Here is a 26,960-nt window from a genome sequence, read left to right as displayed (position 1 = left end):
GTTGCAACATGCCTTAAACAACTAAACTAAATAATAGGCCTAAAGTCTGTGTTATTCCTATTTTATGGGTTTTCATATATTAGCTTCTTATTTACCATTAGCCACACAAGTTTTAACTAACAGCACCTGTAGGCCTATCTGCAATGTTCTGCAACATCAAAGGTGGAATTTGCAGAAGTGTCAGAAGGGTGATAGAGGGACACTTACACCATGCCATCTCCTATAAACATACCCTGACAGAAACAGGTCCTGGAGTCAAAGAAAGCAAGTGATTTTTGTAATGAAGAGAATAAGTGCCCATTACAATGGTACTCTCAGTAAAAAGTCCTCTTTGTCAGGCATTGCTGTGCTTGGCTGCTTCCAAAGTCCTGACAAACTCCAACTGCTAGTTCCTTTAGTATTAAGTTGTCTTCAGTGGCACTGAGCTATTTTACATACCATGATATCTTTATTGATAACTGTTGTTTTCCTGTCAACCTTTCATTTTCTAGTCTCTTTAACATACACTCAAAACGTTAAGCACACTTATTACTATAACTGAAAGTCTTAATTTCAAATTCAACTCACTAGTATTTACTTACATAAACATGCATCAAATAATGAAGTATGAAGTATAGGTAAGTCTATACACTAATCACAGGAGAAGGGTAAAGCATGTGTACTCAACTTTTTGCCTACAATTTCTTGACCATGAATTTATTGTTAAAATACAGATTTCTGCAGAGTGAGCACTGTGAAAAATGACAGGTCAATGCCACCAATTATGGCAGAAAAAATTGCTCTGTCTTTGTGGCCTGTGAATTTCCTATTCACAGCCACCATTTTACTAAGCTTCCACTGGTACACCATGGGACTGAGAGTAGCAATAGCCATAATCCAGCAATTATATAACAATGATTTGCCCAGTGTTTATCTCATCAGCTTCAGTACTGCCTCATCAGTCACAGAAGAGAGACAGCGAGAAACAGACATACCTACAGAGAGAGAGAGAGAGAGAGAGAGAGAGAGAGAGAGAGAGAGAGAGAGAGAGAGAGAGAGAGAGAGAGAAAATACTCTTGCATTAACACACATGAAGAGAGCATTCAAATGGATCTCTCGGTGCACCTCATCTAACAGCACCCCCCACCAGCTGGTCCAGAGAGAGAGAGAGAGAGAGAGAGAGAGAGAGAGAGCAATAGAAAGAAAATCACACATACTGTAGAGAACCAACAAAGTTCAACTATATCATTAATTATTCATTCAGTATGAATGAAGAAAAAATGCCTACATTAAAAAAAGTATGCAATGAGTACATAAGCTCACAGCAGTTACACCTGAAAGATCCAGGAACACAAGTATGACCTCTACTCTTTATTTATGTATTCTTGCAGCTTCAAAGGGGGCTGCCTATTTATAGAGCAGTGGACAAGGCTCTGTTCTGGGATACAGAAAACAACAGCAGATGTGCTAGTACTGCATGTTTGAAAAACCTGTGGGGGTGGCGTGTCAAATGTAGGCCCACTGTGGTTAGTGAGGAAAAGGGAGACAAGCAGAGGAAACAGCCTGAGGCCCTCTTGGCTGCAGAATCAAATTAGCATTATGCTAACACAGGATGAGTGTTAGCTTGATGCTGAATAACAATCGATTCTATTACCATTAAACACACAGGGAGTCTAAGTATTTGCACTAAATGTACTAAGTGCACTTTTCATCTTTAAGTCTGCTCTTTGCTTGGGAAAACAAGTATTGCATGTTCCTAAACATCTGACTGAACATCTGTTGAATGTCTACCCTAGAGAGATAATCTCCCTCCTGAGTATTTTTGATTCATTACCTTCGAAGTACAAATCCTTTTGTTGAAATTAGAGCCCCTCCTGTTTCTCTAGCTTTGCAGCTCATGAATATTCACAAAATGCAAATATTGACTTTTCTTGCTGTGCTGAAAGTCTATCTAGGAGTTAAATTACAGGTTTGAATATTCACAAGGTTTATAACTCACCAGATGTTTTCATAGTCTTACTGATGATTTGAACCTTCCACAGAACCAGTTGTTGCCAGGTTGATATGTATAAAATAAATTTTAAAAGAGAGAGAGAGAAAAGGAAATAGAGACAAAGAGAAAAAGAGAGAGCAAGCCTTGGGCATTCTCAGACTGTTTTAAATCAATGAGGTAAAATTCAGCCCACTGGTTCTTCTGAGAACCGGAATCTGCTGTTCTCATTTTCAACAAGCTTCCATCACTTTCATAACTGTTCAAATCAGCTTCATTTTCAGTGTTTTTATCAGCTTCACCATCATTGCTTTCATCAACTGTATCATCAATGCTTTCATTAGCTTTATCATCAGTGATTTCATCAGCCTCCCCATCAGTGCATTCATCAGCTTCATCAGTGCTTTCATCAGCTTCATCATCAGTGCTTTCATCAGCTTCATAAGTTCTCACATAAGTTTCATCAGCACTTTCATCAGCTTCATCATCAGTTTCATTATTTCTTGCATAAGTTTTATCAGCACTTTCATCAGCTTTATCCTCACTATTTGTATCCATTTCATCATCAGTGCTATCATCGGCTTCATCATCAACCTTTTGATCAGTTTCATCATCGAATCTTGCTTCAGCTTCATCATCAGTGGTTTCATCAGTGTCATCATCAGTAGTTTCATCAGCTTCATCCTCGGTGGTTTCATCAGCTTCATCATCATTGCGTTCATCAATTTCATTATCAAGCCCCTTCAGTGTCCCCTGGCACCCCACACACACTATCCTCTCTCTTAGTTCTCTGATAACAGAACTTACTCAGAGCTGGCAAAGGGATCATATATTAAGTTGTTGTGGGCTGGCGGGATGGGATGTTACCGCCAAGCCGTCAGGGAGTCATCAACGAATAATTGTGTCTGCAGAAATGACTGCAGCATGGTGGAGCACGGGCCACTGCTGATCTCTCATACCGCATACTGCTGCTCTCCGTTATTAAACATGGAGTCAAATCCCGCAGGGGCAACATGACTTCAGGATTAATGTACAATTTAGAGCCGTACGTCTGTAACCCTGTGAATTATTCAAACCAGCCATCACTAAGAAGAGGCTGTCTCCACATACAGATTCATGCATTATGCCATAATGGCGGTTTTGAAAAACCGTGAAGAATATCTCAAAGGAAAGTTGGGATATTATTGCTTTTGTGAGATCAGCACAGAATGTGGCATAGGAGGAATAGCATCTGATTGCTTTCCACTTCCTGAAGGAGAAGGGGGAAGGGCTGGGGACTGCCTTTAATTTCGGGATGCTTCCTTTTCACTGAAACTGTTGGTCTGAAAATACGACACATCAGAAATGGACAAAGTGCTGGGTATGTCAGAATCAATTATTTGGTACCTTGTTGAGGCAAGAGTATACTGGTAACCTGGTGAAGTGTGGTGGTGCCCACAGAAACCCACAGTAGGTGATGATGGAAGAATACTTTCAGTATTTATACTTTTCAGTGAAGAAAAAGTGCAGAATAAGAGCACTATTCATGATTTAGATACAAAACAGCCTGGTCAGAAGAGGCTATAAAGCATTACCAGGGATGTATCTGCTGATGACCGCAGGCCACAGACTTTATTACAGTTACTGAGTGCAAAGAATTTGCAGCTAAGCATTGAATATGAGAGCTGTATTTAAGGTTATGTTAGATTATCCAATTACATGTAGTTCTCTACAATGGAGAGGCATGTATTAAAAGGTATAAAATATTATGATTGTAATTGTATAGAATGTATAGAATCTATATTGTATTAAAACTTGTGTAATACTATGCATGCATTCACATTCACTATTCTCAAAAAGATGAGATTCTGCACATTATCCTTATATGTGTACTGCATCATTTTAAATTCAATATAAAAAATACAGAGCCAAAACCACAAAAATCAGTGTCAAAGTCCATTTACATACAAACATGTCTATGTGTTGAAAGTCCCCAGAATGCATATGGGGATATTTTTTTGTATCATGCAAGTAGCTCAGTTCCCCTTAAAATGCTGTTTTACTGTCACCACAGAGGTATCGCATTTCTAGTCGCATCATGGTGACTGTTGACATGCCAGCCACTTCATTTCAGATTCCAATTACAAGGCATTCTGGAACAGACAACATACACAGGAATATCTTGCTCTCTCTGTTCCCAGTTTTGGCATTCAGTTTATTTTAGCCTTCATGTGCTGTTGAGACTCATCCATCTAAGTGGATTCTTTCATATGGCCGACTGTCCATGGGCTGAATGTAGAAAACACACTACATAATGTTTGAAATCCAAAATATTATGCCCAGTTTGTGGGGCTGCAGTGTAATGATCAGCTATATGATTGAGTGGCTTTTAGAGGCATGTGATTATGCTGATCTTGCAATGGGAAAAAAGTGAGCTTCATTTCACATTCAAGGACACTTAAAGAATCAGACTTAAAAACACTTACATACAATAACATGGAAATTGAATAATTAAAAGTGCATTTAAAGGAAATTTATGCATATGATATTAAGTGAAATGACAAATCAGGTAGTCAGGCAATTAATTCTCATGAATTTTGTTAAAAAAGAAAAAAACCTATTCTTTATACTTCTCAAACTGACACAGTCGGCAGCGACACTGTCAAGTTCTTGAAATTATGATCTTTGGCACTGAATATCTGAGAGGAATATAACATATTTCAATATATTATTCTAGCATTATGGTTGAAGAGAATGTGTTTTCAATTAATTTGTTACATATAGGAAGTGAATGAATAATGAATGAAGATTAAAAATGTATTTTTAACAATATTAATTTTCAGATTTCATTGTGCAGTCTGCAACCCATTCACTTGCCCCCCAAGTTTTGATTGAAAGCAAGTGAAGTGCCATCTCTGATGGTATGGCCTAATTGCAGTAGGTGACAGGTACATGTGTATCGGCTCAGTGCTGGGTGCTGTGTCTGTCAAGTCTTCAGGGAGCCGTCTCCGGATAATTCTGGGAGAAATGACCACAGTCTGGTGGAGAGCAGCCCAGTCCTCTACTGATGCTCTTATGAAACCCAGCAGGTAACTGTGACTTTAATGTAGAGCTATACTGCACATCTGTTGGACTGGGTTGCATTTCAGCTCCACTCCATAGCCCACATGCACTCTTATACACCACATGCACACAAACCCACAAACATCCACACATCCACCCCCCCCCACACATGCATATATACATGCAAATGCACATGTACACACACACACACACACACACACACACACACGCACATTCTAAGAGGCTTTGGCCTGAAGTATGAGCATTCGATTAACTCTTCAAACTGGGAGGAACCAATAAAGAAATCACAATAAACAGATGCACTCCAGCCCTCTTTCATGCCGCACAGGCTATTTTGTCTTCAAATTCTTTCCCAAAAAACAGAGCTGCTAATCCGTGTTGTCTCCTTTTGAGCTTATTTATCTGTCCCACAGCAGGGAAGGTCTTTCTTGGTGCATCAAGCATTGCAGCGTAATAACACGGTGAGGCAGAGGTACCCCACTCATTGTTTAGGAAGAGACTAATTTCACTAAATCATTAAAATTCCAGGGGTCATAATGTAGAAATCCTGCAGTGCTCTCCTGGCCTCAGTAGTGCAGGAAGGAGGAGAAAGCTGTGGAAGGAAGAGTAAGTGCATTAAACTGAATAGCTGGCGACAGGTGAGTCCGCCCTTTTTACGATAATGTCCCCTCTCCGATTACAGCTTTGACCTTCCACAATTGCGCCGTAAGATGAGCTCTTCATTAGACTTGCGATTAGCTGCCGTCTGAGCCCCTGCCAGGGTGGAAATCCGTTTGTGCCCTACCCTTGGCCGACGCAGGAGGTGAGGAGCGGCGTGCATTTCTCACACCTCAGGACGGCTTGCTGCTCTCCCTGTGAGCACTTGGCTTGGTTCTGGGTGCACGGCGGGACGCTTGCCTTGCTGACGAGCTCTGGTTCCAGGCCAGCCCTTGATTTACAGTGTGGTCTGGCACATACCGATTTGCTAACATGGTCTTTAATGTAGCTGTATGTGTGCACAGCCAGCATTTCTTCATTCAGGCTGGACCATGCAGTTACATGCCAGTCAACTTCAATTTTGCAGGAAATCATAGAAACACATGTTAAATCCTATGGATGATTAAGGTTACAGTTAATGGAGGATTTTGTATTTATAATTTTCATGCAGACCTACTGGTGTATTATCCAAATGAATTTAACTCCTATAATGGAATTTTATTTGCTTTTTGAGCTATTTGTCAGAGGAGTATATGTATGTAACATTCAGTTGCATATCCATAGGTTAACATATTTTGAAATGTTTGTCTAACATTAATGACACTGTTACTGTCCTTAATGCTGAATGCTGCTTAACTGCTGATTACATAAGTACATCCTCATGCTTAAGTGCTTCTTCTTCTTGCTGTTGGCAGTAGCTTGATGTGGTTTCTCAGTGAGAACAGTAACAGCTGCTGTTTTCACACTAAAGGCAACAAAAAGCACACTTGGGGGGGGGGGGTAAATAAAATGGACACTTCACTTGCTTTGAATACAATTATGAAATTAATTAGGTACTTGAGTTGCTATTTAATCTGATGCTTTTGTATTAAGGTATTTTTAAGTGGCTACATGAGCATTTTCCATCATATTTTGTTTTTTGTAGCCTTCCACATTTTGAGTGCATGAACAATCCCATCAGGCACAAGGACAGAATGTCCTCCTGGTTCTTCTATACATCAGGTGTGTTATTATCAACTCTGAGTCATTCAGTGTGCCCGGTGGGTACCAATGACCTTCTCTCCTACATTGCATGGCAGTGGACATTTTGTCTATAGTGTAAAAGGACAAAATATCTTCCTGGCTGTGGTACATCACATGTGTGAACCTGGTAGGCCAGCATGACCAAACTAAACCCACTGTGACAGGAGGCACCTCTACTCATTCCCCTGCCTTGCTTTATCAGTCTTGTCATTCTCCCACAGCTTCTTTTGCGTGAGAAGCAGGTCCAGGGGCTCCAGAAGAGACATGCACCTCTACTTGCCAGGGCAATGCCTGTCATCGCGCCATGAAATTCTAGCCCTTTCTAAGTGTCGGTATTCGTCCTACACAAGGTGTCCTCTTATGACCATATGTGACCATATTTGGTCTCCAGAGAGAAGGGAGAAGAGCAGAGATGTGACTGAGGGAGAGAAGATTTCGGAAACACACACATCTTCTCCAGGGTTGAGTTATTCATAAATACAGCAGGGACACACATGCAAGGAATATGAGCCAAGGACCATATGTCTGAAATTTTTGCACATCTGGCAGCAGTAGATTAGAAATAGTGAATGGATTCTCTCTTTCTTACTCTCTCTTTCTCTCAATATTTTTCTTTCTCTTTTTCTCTCATCCTTTTCCTCTTCCTCTCTCCTCCTCTCTCCCTGTCTCTCCCTTTCTCTCTCTCTCCTTTTCCTTGTCTCACATTTTCTCTTCTCTCCCTCTATCCTTGTTGGTCCCTCTGTTCTTCACCTATTCCATGTCCTTATTCTGTTGTGCATTTTGTCAGAGTGAGAGTGCGTGGCTCTTGCGTTTCCATTTCTTTTTCCCTCTGCCCACATCTTATTGATGTAATGGAAGACTTGAGGCATGTGATTGCATCTTTCTCACTCACACACACACACACACACACACACACACACACACACACACACACAAACAAACACATACATCCATTCTTGGCAGACACAAACAAAAAGTAAGATCTCTCAAAGTAGTATAAAATCAAATTGACATTAATCTACAGGCAAAAATATCTTTGATTCCCTCCAATATGTTAGCATTCTATAATTTATTATATGTATTTCAACCACAGCACCTGTATCAACATGCTTTCCAATGTCATCCGTAAAATGAACAGCTTCAAGCAACACTCAACAACTTGAGCTGCACAGTCAGGACACATGGGAATAGATGAGAGGATGTAAAGGCTGTGGGCCAGAGAGAAAGAGAAAGAGAGCAAGAGAGACTTAGAGTGAGAAATAGATAGATACATACATAGTCAGAGATAGATAGATGCAAAGAGAGAGAGAGAGAGAGAGAGAGAGAGAGAGAGAGAGAGAGAGAGAGAGAGAGATGGAGAGAGATGGAGAGAGACAGTACATACCCTTACTCCGCAAACTCTCTGGGATCCTGTCCTGCTGGAACAAGAACAGAGGAACGCAAAGTCATAAAACATGATGCAGAGACGTGCTCTCCAGACAGCTTGTCAATAGCTCTCTAACAAGTCACAGCCAGACACTAGACACCTTAACATGTCACAAGTTTTACACCCCCCAGGGATATTAGCCAGCGGAGACATGTCCCTGTGAAAAAAAAAAAAAACCACTCAGCAGCAACACTCATTTAAAGAGACATGTGGTTCCACATCAATTTTTGCTTTTCTCTCAAGGGCAGTTGCATAAAATTTATAGCATGTGATTAAGCTTGTCCTATAAATACCTATTTAGTTGTGTCATAAGACAATGTTATGGTCACATGAGTGCTCCTGAGAGGAAGTCTTAGGTCTCAGGCAGTGAAATATAGCTATTTAAAAAATATTGTATTTTTGCTGAACGCCGAGTCAGTGTTGTGCATACCCTGCATTGAGAGAGCAGTAATCTCATTCTCCTGTTTTTATACATACCGTCTGAGGCAGATTTAAGTGGAGTGGGGTGGGGTGGGGTGGGGTGAGGCAGGGTGAGAAGTGAAGTGGGGTGAGGTGGGGTAAGGCATGGCAAGGTGGGATGAGGTGGGGCAGGGTGGTGTGAGGCAAGGCAGTGTTAGGAGGTTCAAGGCTGCCTTTATCTCTAAAGGGTAAAAGAAGCCTTTACAACTCCTTCCTCTATCATTGCCAGAGACAAAAACAAATGGTATGTGCTATAGTATTTTTAAATGTGACTATTTCAAAGGGCAATGCTGTCAAATTATTTACCTCCAGGCAAACCGTATTTCATGTGTATTAACAATCATGACCCATTATGAGGGCATTAAAAAGCCCAATTACTGCAGGTGCTAGCCTCCTCTAGCAGCAATCTGCTGCCTAGCCAGCACAGGAAGGACAGTGGCATAAATATTTGATACTCTGATTGCTGATATTCATTTTTCTGGACGTGTAAACTCCAGGCACATGAGGAATGAGAAGAGTTCTTTTTTTCAATCTTTTGCTCTCCTACTTGTAGAAGAGCATAATGGAGTTGATGCATAATGCAGGAAGCCTAGAGATAGAACTAAAGTGTTTCTGCTGTTACTGGTAGAGAGAGAGAGAGCGACAGAGAGAGAGAGAGAGAGAGCGACAGAGAGAGAGAGAGAGATCTATCATTTAGAGTGGTCAGAAACCACTGCTATTTGTGTGGGTGTGGGTATGTGTGTGTGTGTGTGTGTGTGTGTGTGTGTGTGTGTGTGTGTGTGCAAACACCCATAAGGTATAAAATGGGTAAGAGACTTTGGGCACTTTGACAGGGTACAACTGCTTCAAATTTAAAACACTATAATGTGTGATGTGGTGTTTTGTAAGTGTTGAGGACAGAAAAAACCCCCATCTTTCTGGTGTAAAGTTTCATATATAAAACCCAAGATTCAAGAGAAAAAAGAAAAGTAGAGAGAGGGAGAGAGATAGACATACACACAGATAGAGAGAGAGGGAGTGATAGAGGGAGGACACGTCTAAAAGGATTGCTGACCGAATCTTTCTGTAATTTGGTTTGATTCTTCCTTTAATTTCTCATTTGTTCAAAGTGAATAACCAATTATAATATTTTGTATGAAACAATTATCTCTATGTACAAACCTCATAAAGACAGTAGTTCAACAGGAAACCAGTAATTAGCTTTGTCATGTAAAAAATCAGTAACTCTGAGCTTTAGTTGCTGACGTGAAGCATACATTTTTGATTGTTTTGGTGTGGTGGAGCTTCATCTATTTTCCCCAGTAGAGCCTGTGTGAAGTGCCAGTATGTGGGACAGAAACTGAGTTGGCTACCACGTGCTTCAACACTTGACTTCATCACACCCACAAATCCCCTGTAGCCCTTTCACCAAAGCTGCCCTCTCAACAAAACTAAAACCTTGCTCCCTCTGACCTTATTCACCTCCAGTCCAGTGTGACTGAGGCAGGTTATGGAGTCTGATACACAGCTTGACCTCTCCTTCCTCTGTCTGTCTCTCTCTCTCTCTCTCTCTCTGTCTCTCTCTCTCTCTCTAGCTTACTCTTTTTTACTCTTTCTCTGTCCTCACTCGCCTTACTGATAAGACACAATTAGCATTAAAAATTCATCGGCAGATAAAGGCAAGACCTTAATTACTTTTTTTGATCTGTAAAGACCTATTCCAGTCCAGATTGATTGGGATCCTAGCAAATGCACCTCTGAACTTTTCTGGTGTTTTTAAAATGCCTGCACCTCTATCTGTGAACGATAAACTTCTCAGAATTCATTTGGAGATATGAATAAAAGGAATTCAATTAATCTTTTCTTCTATGTGCACCTGCCAATCTAAGCTTTTTTTTTCCTCTCCCAGAGTTGCTCCGCCTGTCATTTTATGCTTCTGTTACATTTAAATCATCATAAATGGTGGGTGGACTCATATATGCCCTTATGAATGACTGGCATAAAAGAAGAGGCAGGGCTTTGGTGAATGAAAGGGCAGCTTTGAATCTCCAGCTATCAGATTGGGATTTGTCTGAGCTGGACAAAGCTTCCTACCATAAACTGGGTTTGAAGATTCGAGCAGAGGTAATGAAGTCACTGCTTGTCTGTTTCTGCATTGTAAAACAAATTCAGGCCCCTCAGACCAAAATCCCTGCATGAATCAAAGTTCTCCACTCAACCCTGGAGCTTCCTGAGAGACATCCTATTTTCAAAGGCATACTGGATGTGGGATTTTTGAATAAAAAGTTTTAGACGAGAACCAACAAAATCACTTATGCTGTCAAAGGAGACTTCGCATCAGCTCTTCCAATCCTGATTGGTGCTCTACTGCTTTGGCCCTGCCCACCACAGCCTGTTCATTATTTTGGTCTGTATATCCAGCATTGCTACAGTGCCTTTGCCTTGGCATTTCTGAGCTGCCATTTCCAGTTCTTTGGGTTCCATGTAACTGCATTTTGTGCTCTGACCTTATCTGACTGTTCTCATCTGTGTAATTATGGGCTCATCTGGAAGTCTTCTGCCTGCTGGTGGTGTATACTTTGGATCCTGAAAAAGTGCAATGGACTTAGAACATGAATCCAACCTAATCCTTCTCCCCTATAATACATATGCACATCCACATCCCTTGTATTACATACACATTTAAGGATTTCTCCAGGTCAATATTTTTCAATATATAAGAAGGTAAACATTTAAGAATGTATCTGTATGTCAGCATTTTAGGATTTGCATTACACTAACACTAAAAGATCTGTCTGGTTTAACATTTCTTAAACTCTGCACATTGCATTTTGATTGCCCATTTGATTGCTTTTTAAAAATCTATTTATTTATTTTTTAATTTTTTAATTTTTACATATTTATTGATGTCTTACAAGAATGGAGAAGGAATATAAGAACAGAACGGGATTATATAGATGCAAAATCAGAGACGGATTATATAAATGTAAGAATAGAGAGGGATTATATAAATGTAAGAACAGAGAGGGATTATATAAATTGACAGGCAGCGTTAGAATGGAAATAGAGCATATAATGGGACTCAGTATAGAGACTGTTAGCCTTTAGATGTATTGTAAAAAGTGAATCAAACGTAGATTCAATTTTCCTCAGTATGAAGTCGCATAGATTTGAGGCTGAGGTAGAACAGATTGTTTAAACACTTGGGGTGGGGTTGGGGTGAGAGTATGTTCTTTCCTGGGCAATACATTTTCTGCAGCACACACTATATATAGTGCTGTACTATGTTAACATATGTAAACATATGTGTCCTATTCCAGCCTTTTTTGCATTACACCAGGCATTTAGCATTCATTGTAATTATAGCTCTTTCAAATCCAAATAAAGATAAACAAAATATGTCCTTATTTAATTAACCATTTTCAGTACTAATATATGGGTCATGGAAGCACTAATGCACACTACACTGGGTTGAATTAATGGACATTGCACTGCGTTGAATTAATGCACACTAGACTGGGTTGAATTAGTACATACTGCACTCGGTTAAATTAATGCACACTGCACTGTGTTTAATTAATGCTCACTGCACTAGGTTAAATGAATGCATACTGTAATAGGTTAAATAAATGCATACTGCACTGGGTTTGAATTGATGCACACTGCACTGGGTTGAATTAGTGCACAGCTCACTGGGTTGAGAATTCTTGATCACAGACAAATCAATGCATTCAAGCCTCAGTGAGTAAATGTGTGTGCAACAACACTGTCTTTTTTATCAACAATTACTGATTGTTGCCCTGACAACAGAGCCAGTAGTGAATCAAAAGCAGCACAAATTAAGGAAAGAGTGTGTGTGAGAGAGATTTTTATTCTGGCTGTAAAGCCACATGATTCCTTGCATTCCAGCTTTCAACAAGATCTGTTTAAATAAAATCATGAGGGACTTTTTTTTAGTAATGTGTAACCCATGTATATAATAGCCAGTGATACTAAGCCTACTAAATTACTGAGTTGTGTTTAATGAAGAGTTCTGAAAAGGCAGACCAAGTTACTGTAAATAATTTTTAGCTCATTTTGTTCTTTTGTTCTTTATTCACTGCCTAAAGTCAATTTAGCTTATAATACTCTTTATTTCTACAATGTGTTTATGAGTTTATGACCAAACTCATGTGCCTGCATGCTTCAATGCTGCTATAATATCTATGCTTCTACTGTAACTAAAATATGCACAGTCCATACAATTTTGCTATAAGCAGGAAGTGGACTGAAGTCCACTTGTTTCAGTCTGATCTGCAGTTGCATTTGTTAACTACACTTGTAGGTCTCCTGTAGGTCTCCCGAGATGACATGCTTATAGCCATATTTCACATTACTGAAAGAGAACTAATTTTCTCTAGGAATTCTTTACAGATTTGCACTCTACCATTTTAGAATTCATAGCTAGACATATTTCTGCACAGCTAAATGAATTCTTATTGAATGTAATTAGAATTTCAACCTTGGTAAAGGTGATGGATAGAAGATATCTTGTTTTATTTCAGTACAGTGCATTACTAATTTAGTGATCGAGGAATTTATACAAAAATGTCGACTATCTACTATAAATGCTTCTTCGACTTTAATTTACAACATATCTTTGTGCTTTCTCTCTGTAATCTCTTGCTCTTTCTCTATCTGTATTGGTCTCTTGTGTGTGTGTGTGTGTGTGTGTGTGCGTGCGTGTGTGTGTGTGTGTTTGTGTGTGTGTGCATGTGTGTGTGGTGTTGACATGTGTACTGCAATCAGGCAAACAGCAGTCCTGTTTATTCTATCTACTCTATTTGAAATGTTCTTTGAGACGACACTGATCATTATCTTCAGTTAATTTGTCGACATGTCTAATCAGCTCTCTGAAGCAAGACTTTCACTGAGAAATGAACAACGTTTTTTCCTGCAGGAACTCTGCAGAGTCTTTGCCTCTTTTGCCTCACTCCAACTTCATGGCTGAGTTCGAGTGTCTGCTCAGTCAAGGAAATGCAGGCTGGCTGTTTCATGTGTCAGTGTAGCTCTGTTTGGGGGTGTGCTCCCTCCCCCTGGCTGAGGCCTACCTCAGTCAGAGGTCAATTGATCCATTACCTAACATGGAGCTTGGCCAGGTTCTCCGCCATGCTCCTGCGAGTATGTAGGGAGAAGAGTGCCAAAGACGGAAGAAGCTCATTAGAGCCTTTCAGAAAAACAAAAAGCCTGTCTCCAGGTCTCTGATTGTGTGTGACAGTGTACACACACAATCAAAACCACCACCGACCCACTACCTTTGGTGGAGCAGGTCAATAGACATCCAATTACACAATACCACTGGGCAGTTCTGCTTTGAGATTATAGCTGTTGCTTAACTTTCCCACTTTGCTGTGTCTAATAGTGATCCAGAGCTGCACTTATAGATATGATGTCTGGTCCACTGGCGAAGGCTTGTACTGTAAATCATTTTGCGCCAGCGCAGACAGAAATCAAAACAGAGCCGTTCAATGGGCTGTTGACTTCCCTGGTAATTAGCATCATACTTGTGGAGGCTGGAGTTTCCTCTTGTTAAAGGAAGGATAATGGAACAAGATAGATCAATACCTTGTGACGGAATCTAATGAGCGGTCGATAGGCCGGAGCAGCGAGCCCATCCGTGTTGGGCCGAAGCTCCGCCCCTAGGATGCAGCCAAAGAGCAGGAGCGCTGCCCACCACCACCCCCCGGAGCCGCTCATTGGCTCTTTCCTGTAGGGAGAAAAAACACAGAGATAAATAAAAACAACTACACCAGGCTGGGAGTCTCAGCAAGCACCCTAGGCTTGATAGCCATTTAGCTACAGATGATACATCAGAGGTGGGGTGATTAGTGCACTTGATGGGAGCTACCACTCTGCAGAGTTTAAACTAGCACAAATTTAACAGCAAACGTGTTTACATTGCTGGGCTTATGCAGAAGCAGAACTGAAGTGTTCTGCTTCTTTCTTAGCTGTAATGTGATGAAGGAGAATAACCAAGTGCTTATCACCTTTTCACTTTTGTGTTGTGATCAATACAAAAATGATCTTCAAAAATGATCTACTGAGTTTCTAACAATGTAACCTACATGACATTTTGTTTTTCTCCATTCCAAGACCTAGTGTGAGATTATTCATATAACTGGTTTAAAATTATAGCACAAAGACCGACCTGGAGTAAGTTTTGTTCCCTTGTAAAAGCTTAGTCCCAATCTTTTGGCCTTTCTTGACCATGTGTTATTACCTCATTGTAAGTCACATGATTACCTCTGTACCCTCTTCATGACCTAAAGTGTGAACAACTTAAGTTCTGAAATTACTTATGCAATATGTAGCATTGGAACAGTTATAAAACTCTATGCCTCATGGCAGGTCATAAATTAGAATTTACAATGTGACAGTGTTTCTTTTAGAAAAAGAAACAACACTTGGGACTTGAAAAAAATAAAAATAAAAAAATAAATAAAAATATATATATATATATATATATATATATATATATATATATATATATATGAATGAAGCTATTTCAGAGAGAGAGAGAGAGAGAGAGAGAGAGAGAGAGAGAGAGCTAGCTGGGTTAACATCATCAGATAAGAAATCTAAGCATGCATGGATTTGAATTAACATATTCACTGGCATACTAATGGCTCATAGAGACCTCACCTAGTGCAAATTACAGGGTTTATACTTTCATGCTGAAATCTGGGAGTGTTCATTCCTTGGAACAGACAGCAGACAGGGCAAATCAAGGGAGAAAGGACATATTTTTTAGATTTTTCTACTTTTTTATTCTTCGGGACTAGACATATGGTGTGTGCTCACCATTTTGTTAAGTGTCATTTTTTTGTTTCCTAGTTTCGATTTTTCTTTCCAATTAATCATTTTTGTTTGAATTTAGTGATAAGCTTCACAAAATTTGCTCCTGTCAAACAATAGCTGAATAAATATGGCAGTGTTTTAGATTTCTTTTACCTAGACATCCTTAAATAGTGATATAAAATGTCTCACACTATCAGGAATAAATTACAAACTAATGTAATTAATAATTATATATAAACCATTATAACAAAACTTGGGGCTTTTAACATTTTTTCCTTGTCATTCCTTTCCTTCTATATGTTTCTTCTATATATAAAAATGTCAATATTCCCTTGTCATTCACTTTTTTGAATTGCATTCTATTCCGTGAAATGTTGAGGTTATTTTTAGTCACCTCTGTGTAAGGCCTTTCTCTTGAGCATGTTTGTTTTCTCTCTTTTCTATGATTTCATGCATGAGAACATATTCTGCTGCTCAGAGACAGTTGCATGCAGGGTTACAACACATTGGTATCGTTATGACTCGTTTTGCCAATTTTCTGCCCTCCATACCTAGCATTGTACAATGTGGGAAGATTGCAACAACAAAATGGGACTTTCATGTAAATGAGCTAGAGCAAGCCATGGTGGCAACACTTAATCTGCTACAGCAAACCTAGCACAATAATTTGATAAATTCCTGATTCCACCAGAAAGCACAAGGACAATTCATGCTGGGGATATATAGCAATTGCAGTAATTTGTAGATTAATGGCTCTGGTGCTCACAGTTATGATATAGCATGGCAATTGACAGTAATTGTTTCAAACAAGTATGCAACTTGCATTTTTTAATACTATAGATCAAAAACTTAAATATAATGAATGACTACATGCAATGTTTCCTAACAAGCTCCACCCATCTAATGTACGAGGGGTTATGAGAGGTGGAAATAAGGTGGATACTCCAACTTATTGCTCCATAGTTTTCTCAGAGCTGTACCACCTAATGTAGAACACCGATGTGCTATATCTGACATGCGCTATTGTGATTAGAGTAGCAGTTTAAAATATATGCAATGAGTAAAATGATTGGTGGGGAAAAATGTTAATTAATCACTACATGTCCATCCCATGTCCATTTCACTTCCCCTTCCCCAATCCTTCTGTGATGTGTTTGCGGATATATCAGCAAACACTGTGAAAGTCCTTATGTACTTGCAGCGAGTTGTGGCAATTACGTTGGTCTGTGTCAATCCCTGGAGAAGATAGGACCACATGTCTCTCATTACCTGTGTATATGTAGGGGAGCCCACATACATGCACAAGAGTGTTTATGCACTTCAGCTCAGGCTGAAAATAAAAGTTACAAAGTATAATCTGACAAAATAAATTCAGCACCACTTACGGGCTAATAATGTAAATAAAGTTACTCCATGCGAGAGGTCTAGCTCCTTTATGCTAAAGTCATGTGTGCACCACTCTCTGCCCAAGAAAGGATAAATGAAATTTAAAAATACACTTATTCACTTATTATATTTGTGCTATAAAATTTGAATGTAAAGAAAAGGAGGAGAGGAGACGTAAGACAAGGGCAGTGTGGGATCAGACCAGAGAGGTGTAGAGTGAAAGCTGTGTCAGTCTACAGGGACGGTCATCATAACTTCTCCTGGTGGCCATAAATCAGTCCTGGCATTGACTTTTAAATGAGAGATCTATCACTCATAGTGTACACAATGCATCAAATGTAGACGGTTTCCCAGCAGGCCATGCTGCTACAGGCGAAGGCTCTCCCATGCTCTCTCAAAAGAGGCGGTGAGAAAAAGCACACAGACAAAAGCACTTTTACCATCGTTTAGAGACACGGGGCAAGTGAGGGCAGCAAGCAGTCCAAAGTCAATGTTACATTTCTCTCCTGCTAAACAAGAAGGCAGTGGTGGATATGTGATTCCGTGAGCCTATGCCTTGGGCTAAAAGTGGAAATGTACTGAAAGATAAAAGTGGAAATGCATGTTATCTGATTTAATTCATTATTGAGAGAAGCACTCTGAACTTTTCACAAACCTCATGGCTTTTAAAATTATGCTTATAGAAACTTGATGAAGAAGCTTAGACACCAAGGTCACACTAAATCACAGTATCTGGCTCAAATAATTTGACTGCCATGAGGACTTGGTTAAAGTACCTCCTTTGTACTTCTGTTCTCAGTATTTGCCATTAGACAATGCTGTTTCAAACAGCTGACAGTTCTTTTATGCTTTGTCACGTAGCCGACTCATCATTTTTCACCAGGTTTGGAACTTCATGTATTGTTAAACTTTTTATTATCAGTAGAACATGCTAGTATGCATCCTATATATTAACCCCTTAAATGCAGGGTTGTTTCACTAACTGTACCTACTTCAGTTCAATGGTAATGTGGCACTTATATATTGAACAGGGCATCAAACTACCATGACAGTGTAAAACCATCATTTTTTTATTGACAGAAAACAATACAAAAAATATATATTTTGTTATATTTTGAGATATTGACTGTTACATATTGAACACAGATTGGAGTTAGATGACTTAATTTCTAGTTTGGTTATTCAGGAATTGGTAAACAGATATCGATAAAACTTAATTCACCTCTATTTATGAAATGTACGTTTTATAACATTTAAAAACATTGACATTTGCTCTAGATTGTCAGGATTGATATAAATGTATTTAATGCCCTACAGGGGTAAACACTGGAGGGGTAAACATTGGGATTTAACTTCCATACCCTGTTTGTCTTCTGTCCAAGGTACCTACTACCTTGTCAAGGATTTGAACAGCAGTCTTCCTGCCATGTCTAACAGCAGAGTAAACAAGCTCAATCACATTCACAAAGTTGGAACCTTTTTACGTTGAAGAGACGACTTCAAGAGTCCCAGAAGATTCTGATGCTGCCACAGACTGCTGGACGCAAAAGCAAAGTGACAGCATTTTCTTTCCTTACCTCAAAATGTGGCCAACACTTTTGGTCTTATGAGACAACCTAGTATATATATATATATATATATATATATATATATATATATATATATATATATATATATATATATATATATATATATATATATATATATATAATTTATTTATTTATTTATTTATTTTTTTCTCTCCCATTTAGGATTAGGATTATGTTCTCTCTAATCTGGTTAAAAACCTAGGCCTAGGATGACCACATGTCATGTGACATGCTATTCTTTTCAGACCAGAAGTGTGTGCTGGTCACATGCTGCACAAAAAAAAAAAAAAAATGTGTGTGTGTGTGTGTGTGTGTGTATCCACAAAAGAATAGCATGTCACATGACATGTGGACAGCCTAGGCCTAAATTTCTAACCAGATTAGAGAGAGCATAATCCTAATCCTGGCCCAGGGAGGACGACCCATGAATGTCCTTCAATTTTTCCACTCAAAGTTGTGCTCCAAATGTCAGACAGATAACAGAGCACAGGCACAGGCACACAACCACAGATGAGAGCTGAGATAGGGCCTCATGTGAGTTTTGCCCTCTGTCTGCATTTGTGATGTCATTACTTATTATTCCAAATCCTTTTAAATGGGCTTGTTATCGCCTCTATTCACATATCTCTCCCAATTCAGAAAATGTGATTACACTGTGCTTTGAACTTTGTCATGTATGACGTATCTCCCTGCCAATCCTTTTGTTATTCTTCTTTTCTCTTAATTTTTGAAATGTCAGTGGTTTAGGAGCAGAGAATTTATAGAAACCCAACACACACACACACACACACACACACATTTGGTAATAGTACATGGTTATTATTTATAATCAAATATGCACCTACATATAGGTCTAACAATGAAGATAAATAAAGGCTGCCATTGATTCAGCAAGTAGTGGGTCCTCAGTAGTGATAGCAAGACCACAAGCCCTAGTGCTGTTACAGAAAATAAATTATGATTTAAGTAGAGAATCTCTGATTTGTAAAGAACACTGTAAATGTACATGGTACATGAAAACTCTCCAGCCCTGATATTGCTCACATTTAGACTGTTTCATATCTCCCACTCTGCTCCCACGTTTCCTCTTCCTGGAGATGCTTACTTCCCACTGATCATCCAGATGGAAGCTAAATAACTCTTTAAAGACATCTTTCTTTAAACCTAGTACCACATTTCTAGGTGCAAAGCAACATTTTCATATACTTCTGAACTGTAGCAATGTGGGTGACAGTGCCACTGCATTATTGTTCAATCAGTGTATTGTTAAATCACTGCATTATTGTTAAGTCACTGCAGTATTAAATCAATTGAGTATTGTTAAACCAGTGGAGCATTGTTAAATCACTGCATTATTGTTAAATCAGTGGAATATTGTTAAATCACTGCAGTATTGTTCAATCAGTTGAGTATTGATAAATCACTGCATTATTGTTAAATCAGTGGAGTATTGTTAAATCAGTAGAATATTGTTAAATCACTGCAGTATTGTTAAATCAGTTGGCTATTGTTAAATCGCTGTATTATTGTTAAATTAGTGCAGTTTTCCTAAATCTCAACAACCAGAAACTGACAATGCCCTCTGGAATCAGAGCTGGGCCATATCAAACACTGGATCAAGGTGATTATAAAAGCAATGTTTAGAGTCAGTCTGAAGAAATCCCAGAGGTATTTGCCCACCCTGGATGACACACGGCTGTGGCCTGCTTTCAGTGTGTGCCGTGTGTCCTGCAGCAGGCTGGGGAATAACCGTGGCAGGCCTGGCATAAACGGTACTCCTCTGGGGGTGCAAGCCCCAGGAGCTCTCCGCACGACTCAACCCTCCTTGAGGGGGTGCGGCTGTGTTTTTGGGAGGTGTGTGAAGCGAAAATTAGGCCAGCAGCAAAGGGTGGTATGAGCAGCAGCAGGGCACCGGGGGACGGCACTCGGCTTGCTCATGCAGCGTCGGCTGAACCCGCGGAAGCCACCAAAAAGCTCCCCCCACTTATCCAGCTCAGGCTTCTTACACAGCTTCTTACACACCACTGCCCAGTGGGAAAGGGCAGGAGCTTCTATGTCCTTATGGAGAAAATTCGGGCTGCATGGTGGAAGTAGCGCTGGACTAGAGATATTCGGGCGCTGTTCTGTTCCCAGTCCGAGACAATCCGCATGGGCTCTAGTGGCTGGCTAATCACTTTAGCATGACACGGGCTCATCTGCAAGCCCCTCTCTGGGGATCCCCAGGCTTTGATCCCTGTATGCTGCTCTAGACCTAGCCCTAAAAAAACAGCCGCCAGGAAATACAAATGCAGCTTCTACTGGCACCGAGATGGAACTCTATCAGATTTATCCGACCCCTCTCTGACACAACAAAATGAATCATACTATTGCTCATGCTTGCGCCTTTTTTTTTTTTTTTTTTTTTGAGAAAATGGAATCTAATATACACTCTTGTAGCTTTACCAGGGAACACTGCTAAGTTGCTTTAAGTAATAAAATCTAGACTCATCTGTCCATTATGACACTATTATGGCAGTCAGATGCAAAACACAGCAAGCTCTGGAAATGACACGGACTGCGACTGGGATAACAGACTGGCTGCTAAAGCACACCTGAGGCCCTCCAGCACACCTGGTCCAACTCATTAAGAGCTGATAATGAGCTGGTTGAGCTCAGTCCCTTTAAACTGTGCAGGAAAGTGGATTCCCAGGACCAGAAAAGCCCTGATGTGATGCACAGTGAGGGTTAAAAGCATCTTTACCTGATAAGCGGTGTTCAATAAATGTGTGACTGCAGTGCCCAGTGGAGGTCAGATTAGATGGAACAGCCGATCTGCCGTGCCTGTCACATTAGGAAACAGCCAACAGAAGCTGAAGCCACACGGCGCCGAGTAGATGCAGCAACAGGTGATTGGCTGCAGTCTGAGCCCATTAAAATGCAATGCTTGGTTGGACAGATTTGCAAGGCTGAGGTGTGTGCACCATGCTGACAAACACACTTTTATGATGGAACCAGGGGTAGGGGTGGGTGGATGACTCGTAACCAACAGTAACACGAGATGTATTACATGATACCGCAGTGACCCATTGAGGATAACGTTTTTGTCTGGAGCCTGGTACTGTGAAGTCACACTGACCAGAGAAGACATGCACTAAAAACCACACTCAACACACATTCGCACTCACACTCACACACACACACACACACACACACACACACACACACACACACACACACACACACACACACACACACACACAAAACAGAACAATGAAACCAGACAGCAAATACACACATTCTGTCTGTTTTGAGACCTCAGATGATTCATTCCAAGAAGCAATGTTTGTGCTCATAGTTTGACCTTGTCCTCCACTCACCCTCTAAAGATCTTCCCAGTCTGTTGACACGTATCAGATATGTCACCATTAGCACTTTGTCCAAAGACACAAGCTTGATCAAAGAGAAGTCAAGGCATTCGATCACCCATAACGCTCAGCAGTCTGTGCTGTCAAATACAGAGCAAAATCCCCACCAAGACTTCAAATGACAAAAAACTATAAACAAACTAACCAGCACCTATTCAGAAATTTTACTCAGCAAAACCAAGGGCTTTTCAGAGAAAGCATTATAAATCTTTTGTGCCAAGTTTAATGGACTGATTATCGACAACCTGTTAATCCACTTGCTTTAAGAATGTTCTACATGAAGTCCTTGTAGCTTCATAAATCATTATATCTGTGTCCATTGGGAGGTTCATCTTTGTACAGCTTTTATTTTTATTGTTACAATGCAACAAATGATCTATGAACAAAGTCAACAACACATTCAATCTCCTACATTCTGAATTCATCAGCCAGGCATTCTGAAGTGTTATGCTAGGCAGCATCAGTACTACATTTTGCTTTACTGCTCTTCTGCTGAGCACTCTAGCAGTACAACTGAGCAGAGTATTTTAGACAATCCCATCTCAAGAATGAGTTTCTCAGTTGCAATTACATTGCTAGATAGCTTCTTGCAACATCTGAGGTAAAAAATTCCACTTCCTCATTTGAAAAAAATCTATGACATATCTCTTGTCTGCAGCCAGCTGAGATGTGTTACTTGTGGATGCTGCTTGTGGATGATTGTCCTGACCCAAATGATCTGCAGTGTTGGGAATCATTAAAGAAGCTACAAAATTCACTCAGCTCTGTGATGTTTCTTTCTGTGCTTGAGTAGTCTGCAAGTTGAGGAGAAATTGGAATATGTGTATAGTAAATCTGAAATTGTTTACCACCTACAGTGTGCACAGGAGATTAGTGTAAATAAATCATTTACACTGGAAGACCATTCATAAGAACTGCCCTCAGTTTATCAAACACATTTGTTTATACAGATAGTTGCTAAATTATCATTGTTACTTTATGTACATTCATTTTTTTGATAATTATCTTTCTGAGAAGGTACTCAACTATCAACAGTGAAAGTGTATGGAAATCTTTTCACTCTTTTGTTCACAATTCATTCTTTTTATCTTAGCATATGACACACAGATAGACGTTTATCTTATACAAGAGCTATTAAGAACTTCACTTTGAAAATGACAATTTGACAGAAGAAGAAAGAGTTGGTAAATCACTGGCAACAATTTTTTAATCTTTTTGCTTTAAAAAAGGTAGACTTTATAATACATTTCATGCTGAATTCAAATATGCTTTTAGAATTTTTCTATCATGTATGTTTTTTAAGTGACAGGGCAATTACATTTTACATTAATTATATATTATTTATTCATAAATAAGACTATTATTACACCTTGACCTCAGGAACATCCCTCTTCAGTGTCCAGCAGGAGTTTGCCAATATAGAGGGGATTCACTTTCCTTGGTACCACTTTTCCATAGTATACATAATGTTATGCAAGAACACAGAACAAAAAAACCTATGATGATAGATCAATTCTGAAATATTTGCATTGAATCAGCATGCAAAAATACATAATGAACAGATATGTTTTGTAGGAGGTGAAATTAATGTTAACCAGTATATTATTTTGATCATGAATGACTTCACATTGACAGCACATGGTACATTAGCTTTTTCTACTACTACTACTACTACTACTACTACTACTACTACTACTACTACTATTGTTATTGTCTTTGTTGCACTCCTTGTTTTTATTATTACCACTTTCAAGGTCACCAGATTAATTTATGATAAAGAGCATTATAATTTTAAAATTACTTTATGACATATTAAGAAATAACTCCAAGACAGCCCCTTGTGGCACTGTTTAGCCACATAAAAATGGGCTGTGCATTCAAGCTGCATCATTATACTGCAGTTCACTCAGCCACAAAAGCAAATGTCCGCTCTCCTTCAGTGCACATCTTCAGAAGCCAAGCATGAACCTCACGCCACTCCTAGTTTATAGGCCTCAGTGGAAGAATCACCTGCCTTTTTTTGTTGATTATGCTTGAGCTTTTCCTCTGCCCTATGTTCAGGCAAATCAGAGAACTGGTGCCATATATTAAGATCCACTCACCTGTGCGATTTGTCAGTGATTGGACCGGTTCCCAGTAACATACAGTGACTGATTACAAGAGTCTCTAACTAGAATGGCATGGAATGGCATGACCAACATATTAAACCTTTGCAATGAAAAATATACATGTCCATGTACTGTTTTTATGTATTCTACAAAATCAAGACAATAACATAAAGCATTATTGCAAGTTTTACTTTAAAATGAACACATGAATAAAATTGGGCTAAATAAAGATTATTTAGCATTTTAATGTCATTTTAATGTAAAGGCTGTATAAAATCAAAAACTAAAATAACTGATTACACAAAAAGGGGAAAGGGCTGATAGATGTTTTTTCATCTCAAGATCTCTACTGTTGAAGAGCTCAGTGCATCAAACTATAAAATGGGAGAGAATAGTAGTCTCTGCAATAAATTTAGATTACAAAAAGAAAGACAAAATTTACTTTTACATCAGTGGGCCCTTTTTTCATTGCAATTGACAATCTCTCAGTTGATTATTTATTTTCTTCATTCTGGGACCATGTTTCGACATCTCTTTATGAGTAAGAGTTTTGTAGGAGACATCAGTATTGTGACTTGATCTCTTAATAGCACTTCAGAGTGCAGTATTTGAGGCTACATTGTTTTGGGTGTTCGTGTCTGTGGGAGTGCACGCCTTGCGTGCCTGAGGATAAAGAGAGTGAGAGAGCCTGCGTGTGGGAGAACGCATTATTGTTTGTTGTTAGTACGACTTCTCTCTGCATGCACGTTTGCTGGACAGCTTTTCATTGCAGCTTCACCGCCCAGCACTTCAATAGTGGGCCTTCGGTGAAAAGACTAGAGGCTGAATGTGCATCTGTATGTATGTGATGTAGAACTTGGTGCACATTAAATTCAGTCAGGCATGAAAGCATGGGGACTGACCCTCACTGACTTCTCACACATTAACCACAAACCTCATCTATCATACACTGCACAGGGGAGAAGGATCCACCTCTATTACCCCAGCCCTAGCAGAAGAACCCCAACTGGGGGTAGAACTTGAAAAAGAGCAGCTATTTGACCACTTAGCACTGGGCCGCATAAAATACACAAACATGTAGCCTACATACAAATGTAGCCAAAAAATAAATAACAAATCAGAATGTGAAGCTGTTTCTGATAGGGGATTGAAGCCTACATTGTAGGAAAACTTGATATTACAATTCCCTATGAAAAAAAAAAACAGGTCTGAACTCAACAGTCAACACATGTCAGGTCAGTTGAATACAAGACTTCAGAAACAACACAGATTTCACAGAATGGCAGCGGGGCTGATAAAAGAAAAAAGGGTGCGGTTTATTTTCCTGTTGTGGGATGCGCGACTGAGAAATCTCCTTACAGTACAAACTCACTGTAAATCAGTATCGCTGCTAATGCGGAGTGTAAATGCTATTAAATGTAGCAAGAAACTAAAACAAAGTATTCCCTTTCAGAAATGTTTATCCACCTCAAACTCACCTCCCATACGCTGCTGTGTCCAAACACAGCGAGAGGGGTGAAGAGGAATACCGAGGCATAAAACTGTCGACAGCTATTATAGTGATAATTCCGGTGTGACCTTTATACGGAAACGGAGATTGAAAAAACGAAAAGTAAGGAAAAATCACGGAACGCACTCCCTTATCGCCACAAGAGTTGAGACTAAATGAATCCGCGCGTAGTATAGAAAAAGAAGAATATAATCCTTGTGCAAAGCAAAGTGTTAATCAGGGATTAACGATGAGGAAAAAAGAACATGCCAAGTACAGTGCATCATTATCGAACGACTTGAAGTATCGCTCATGGAACATAGGTTAAATAAATGCTTAATTTATTCGAAGAAGGTCCTATTTTACCGCATTTGGGCTTTTTTTTCAAACGCAAGTCAAACTTGGCTCTACTAATAGTACTAATACTAATGGACTTGGTTTGTTCAACTTCATCGCATCCGATTGCTCTCCGTTATCTTACTGCTCTAGTCGGATGTCTCTTAGCTGTAGCTGTTATGGTTTATGTAACGGGTTAGTCTGCGTTTTCGTGCTTTTAAAAACAAGTAGCACATACAGAATCATAAAAACTGTGTTTTTGTAGATTTTCGCTTCTTCCCATTGTTGCCCGCTCAATATTGTATTCAGGACCGGCCAACATTAATAAACGCTGTTTTTAGACTGAAAATGAAAGCTTTTGCCACTGACACGGACCTATAAGCCCGATCTTTAATAAGACACATATATATGAGAACATAAATAAACAATTTATTTACCTGTGTGTCCGACTACAGATCATTCAGATAGGTAATCCCGAAAGAGGTACTCAAAAAGAGTCTCACTTCAGAACAACAAATGTAACTGGTGCGGAAAGACCCCAGTTCCGTTTCTTTGTAATCGTACTTGTCCTCGTAATGCAAATCCCTAAATGAATTTATTAACAAGATTTATGTATTCCTTTTCAAAAAAATATCCTCCCTCAATCGAAGAGTAAATCCTTGTTTCAGCACCACTGGTGGAGTGGACAGCTCCGCGTAAAGCGGCTCACGTCTCGCTCTCGGGTCTTCAGCGCCACTGAGGAAAAAGCGTAAGCCCTCACCTACTGGCTGCGTCCCGCTCGGATTTACATACAATCACACAATCAGCCAATCAGAAGCCAGTTTTAAGCTCCGGCAAGTGAAAACAGTCAGATGCAAAGAAAGAGCTCATCCGTTTAAAAGATTGTCCTTGACTGAGTTTGAGTGGCGACTGTACCCCGACGCGTTTGTGTGTGTGTGTGAGAGAGAGAGAGAGAGAGAGAGAGAGAGAGAGAGAGAGAGAGAGAGATAGATCGTGTTAGTTATAAAGATATGTGTTTCGGTAGAGCCTGCAATTTCACAACCGTTGACATACTTACTAGTACTACTTCTAACTTCTATACTTTGTGTGAAAATGTAATACTCGTGACATCAGTGCAATTTTGAGTAGGAATTGAACTTGCAGCAATAGTCAGCATTCTGTTCCTTCCGATATTCCGAGGCATATTTTTGCCGGTA

The 26,960-nt window shown here is 39.6% G+C and overlaps 1 protein-coding gene across 2 annotated transcripts in view; it reads right to left on the bottom strand.

The window, feature by feature from the left end:
* The window catches only part of fstl5 (follistatin-like 5), a 92,616-nt gene extending 65,955 nt beyond the window's left edge, over nt 1-26,661 (bottom strand). Inside the window, exons 1-3 of one of the 2 annotated variants that reach the window (XM_026999290.2) lie at nt 26,202-26,661; nt 14,220-14,361; nt 8,136-8,169 (exon numbers count right to left, since the gene is read on the bottom strand). In XM_026999290.2, the coding sequence (XP_026855091.1) occupies nt 8,136-8,169; nt 14,220-14,361; nt 26,202-26,224 (199 nt within the window). In that variant the 5' untranslated portion in view covers nt 26,225-26,661. The remainder of the gene's footprint in view (nt 1-8,135; nt 8,170-14,219; nt 14,362-26,201) is intronic. The other variant, XM_026999291.2, reaches the window with a different exon arrangement.
* Between the last annotated feature and the right edge of the window lie 299 nt (nt 26,662-26,960).

The sequence above is a fragment of the Electrophorus electricus genome, chromosome 12, assembly GCF_013358815.1.
Source record: "Electrophorus electricus isolate fEleEle1 chromosome 12, fEleEle1.pri, whole genome shotgun sequence".
Classification (NCBI taxonomy): Eukaryota; Metazoa; Chordata; class Actinopteri; order Gymnotiformes; family Gymnotidae; genus Electrophorus; species Electrophorus electricus.
Note: the sequence above shows the minus strand (reverse complement) of the source record. Positions and strands in the feature narration are given on the sequence as shown.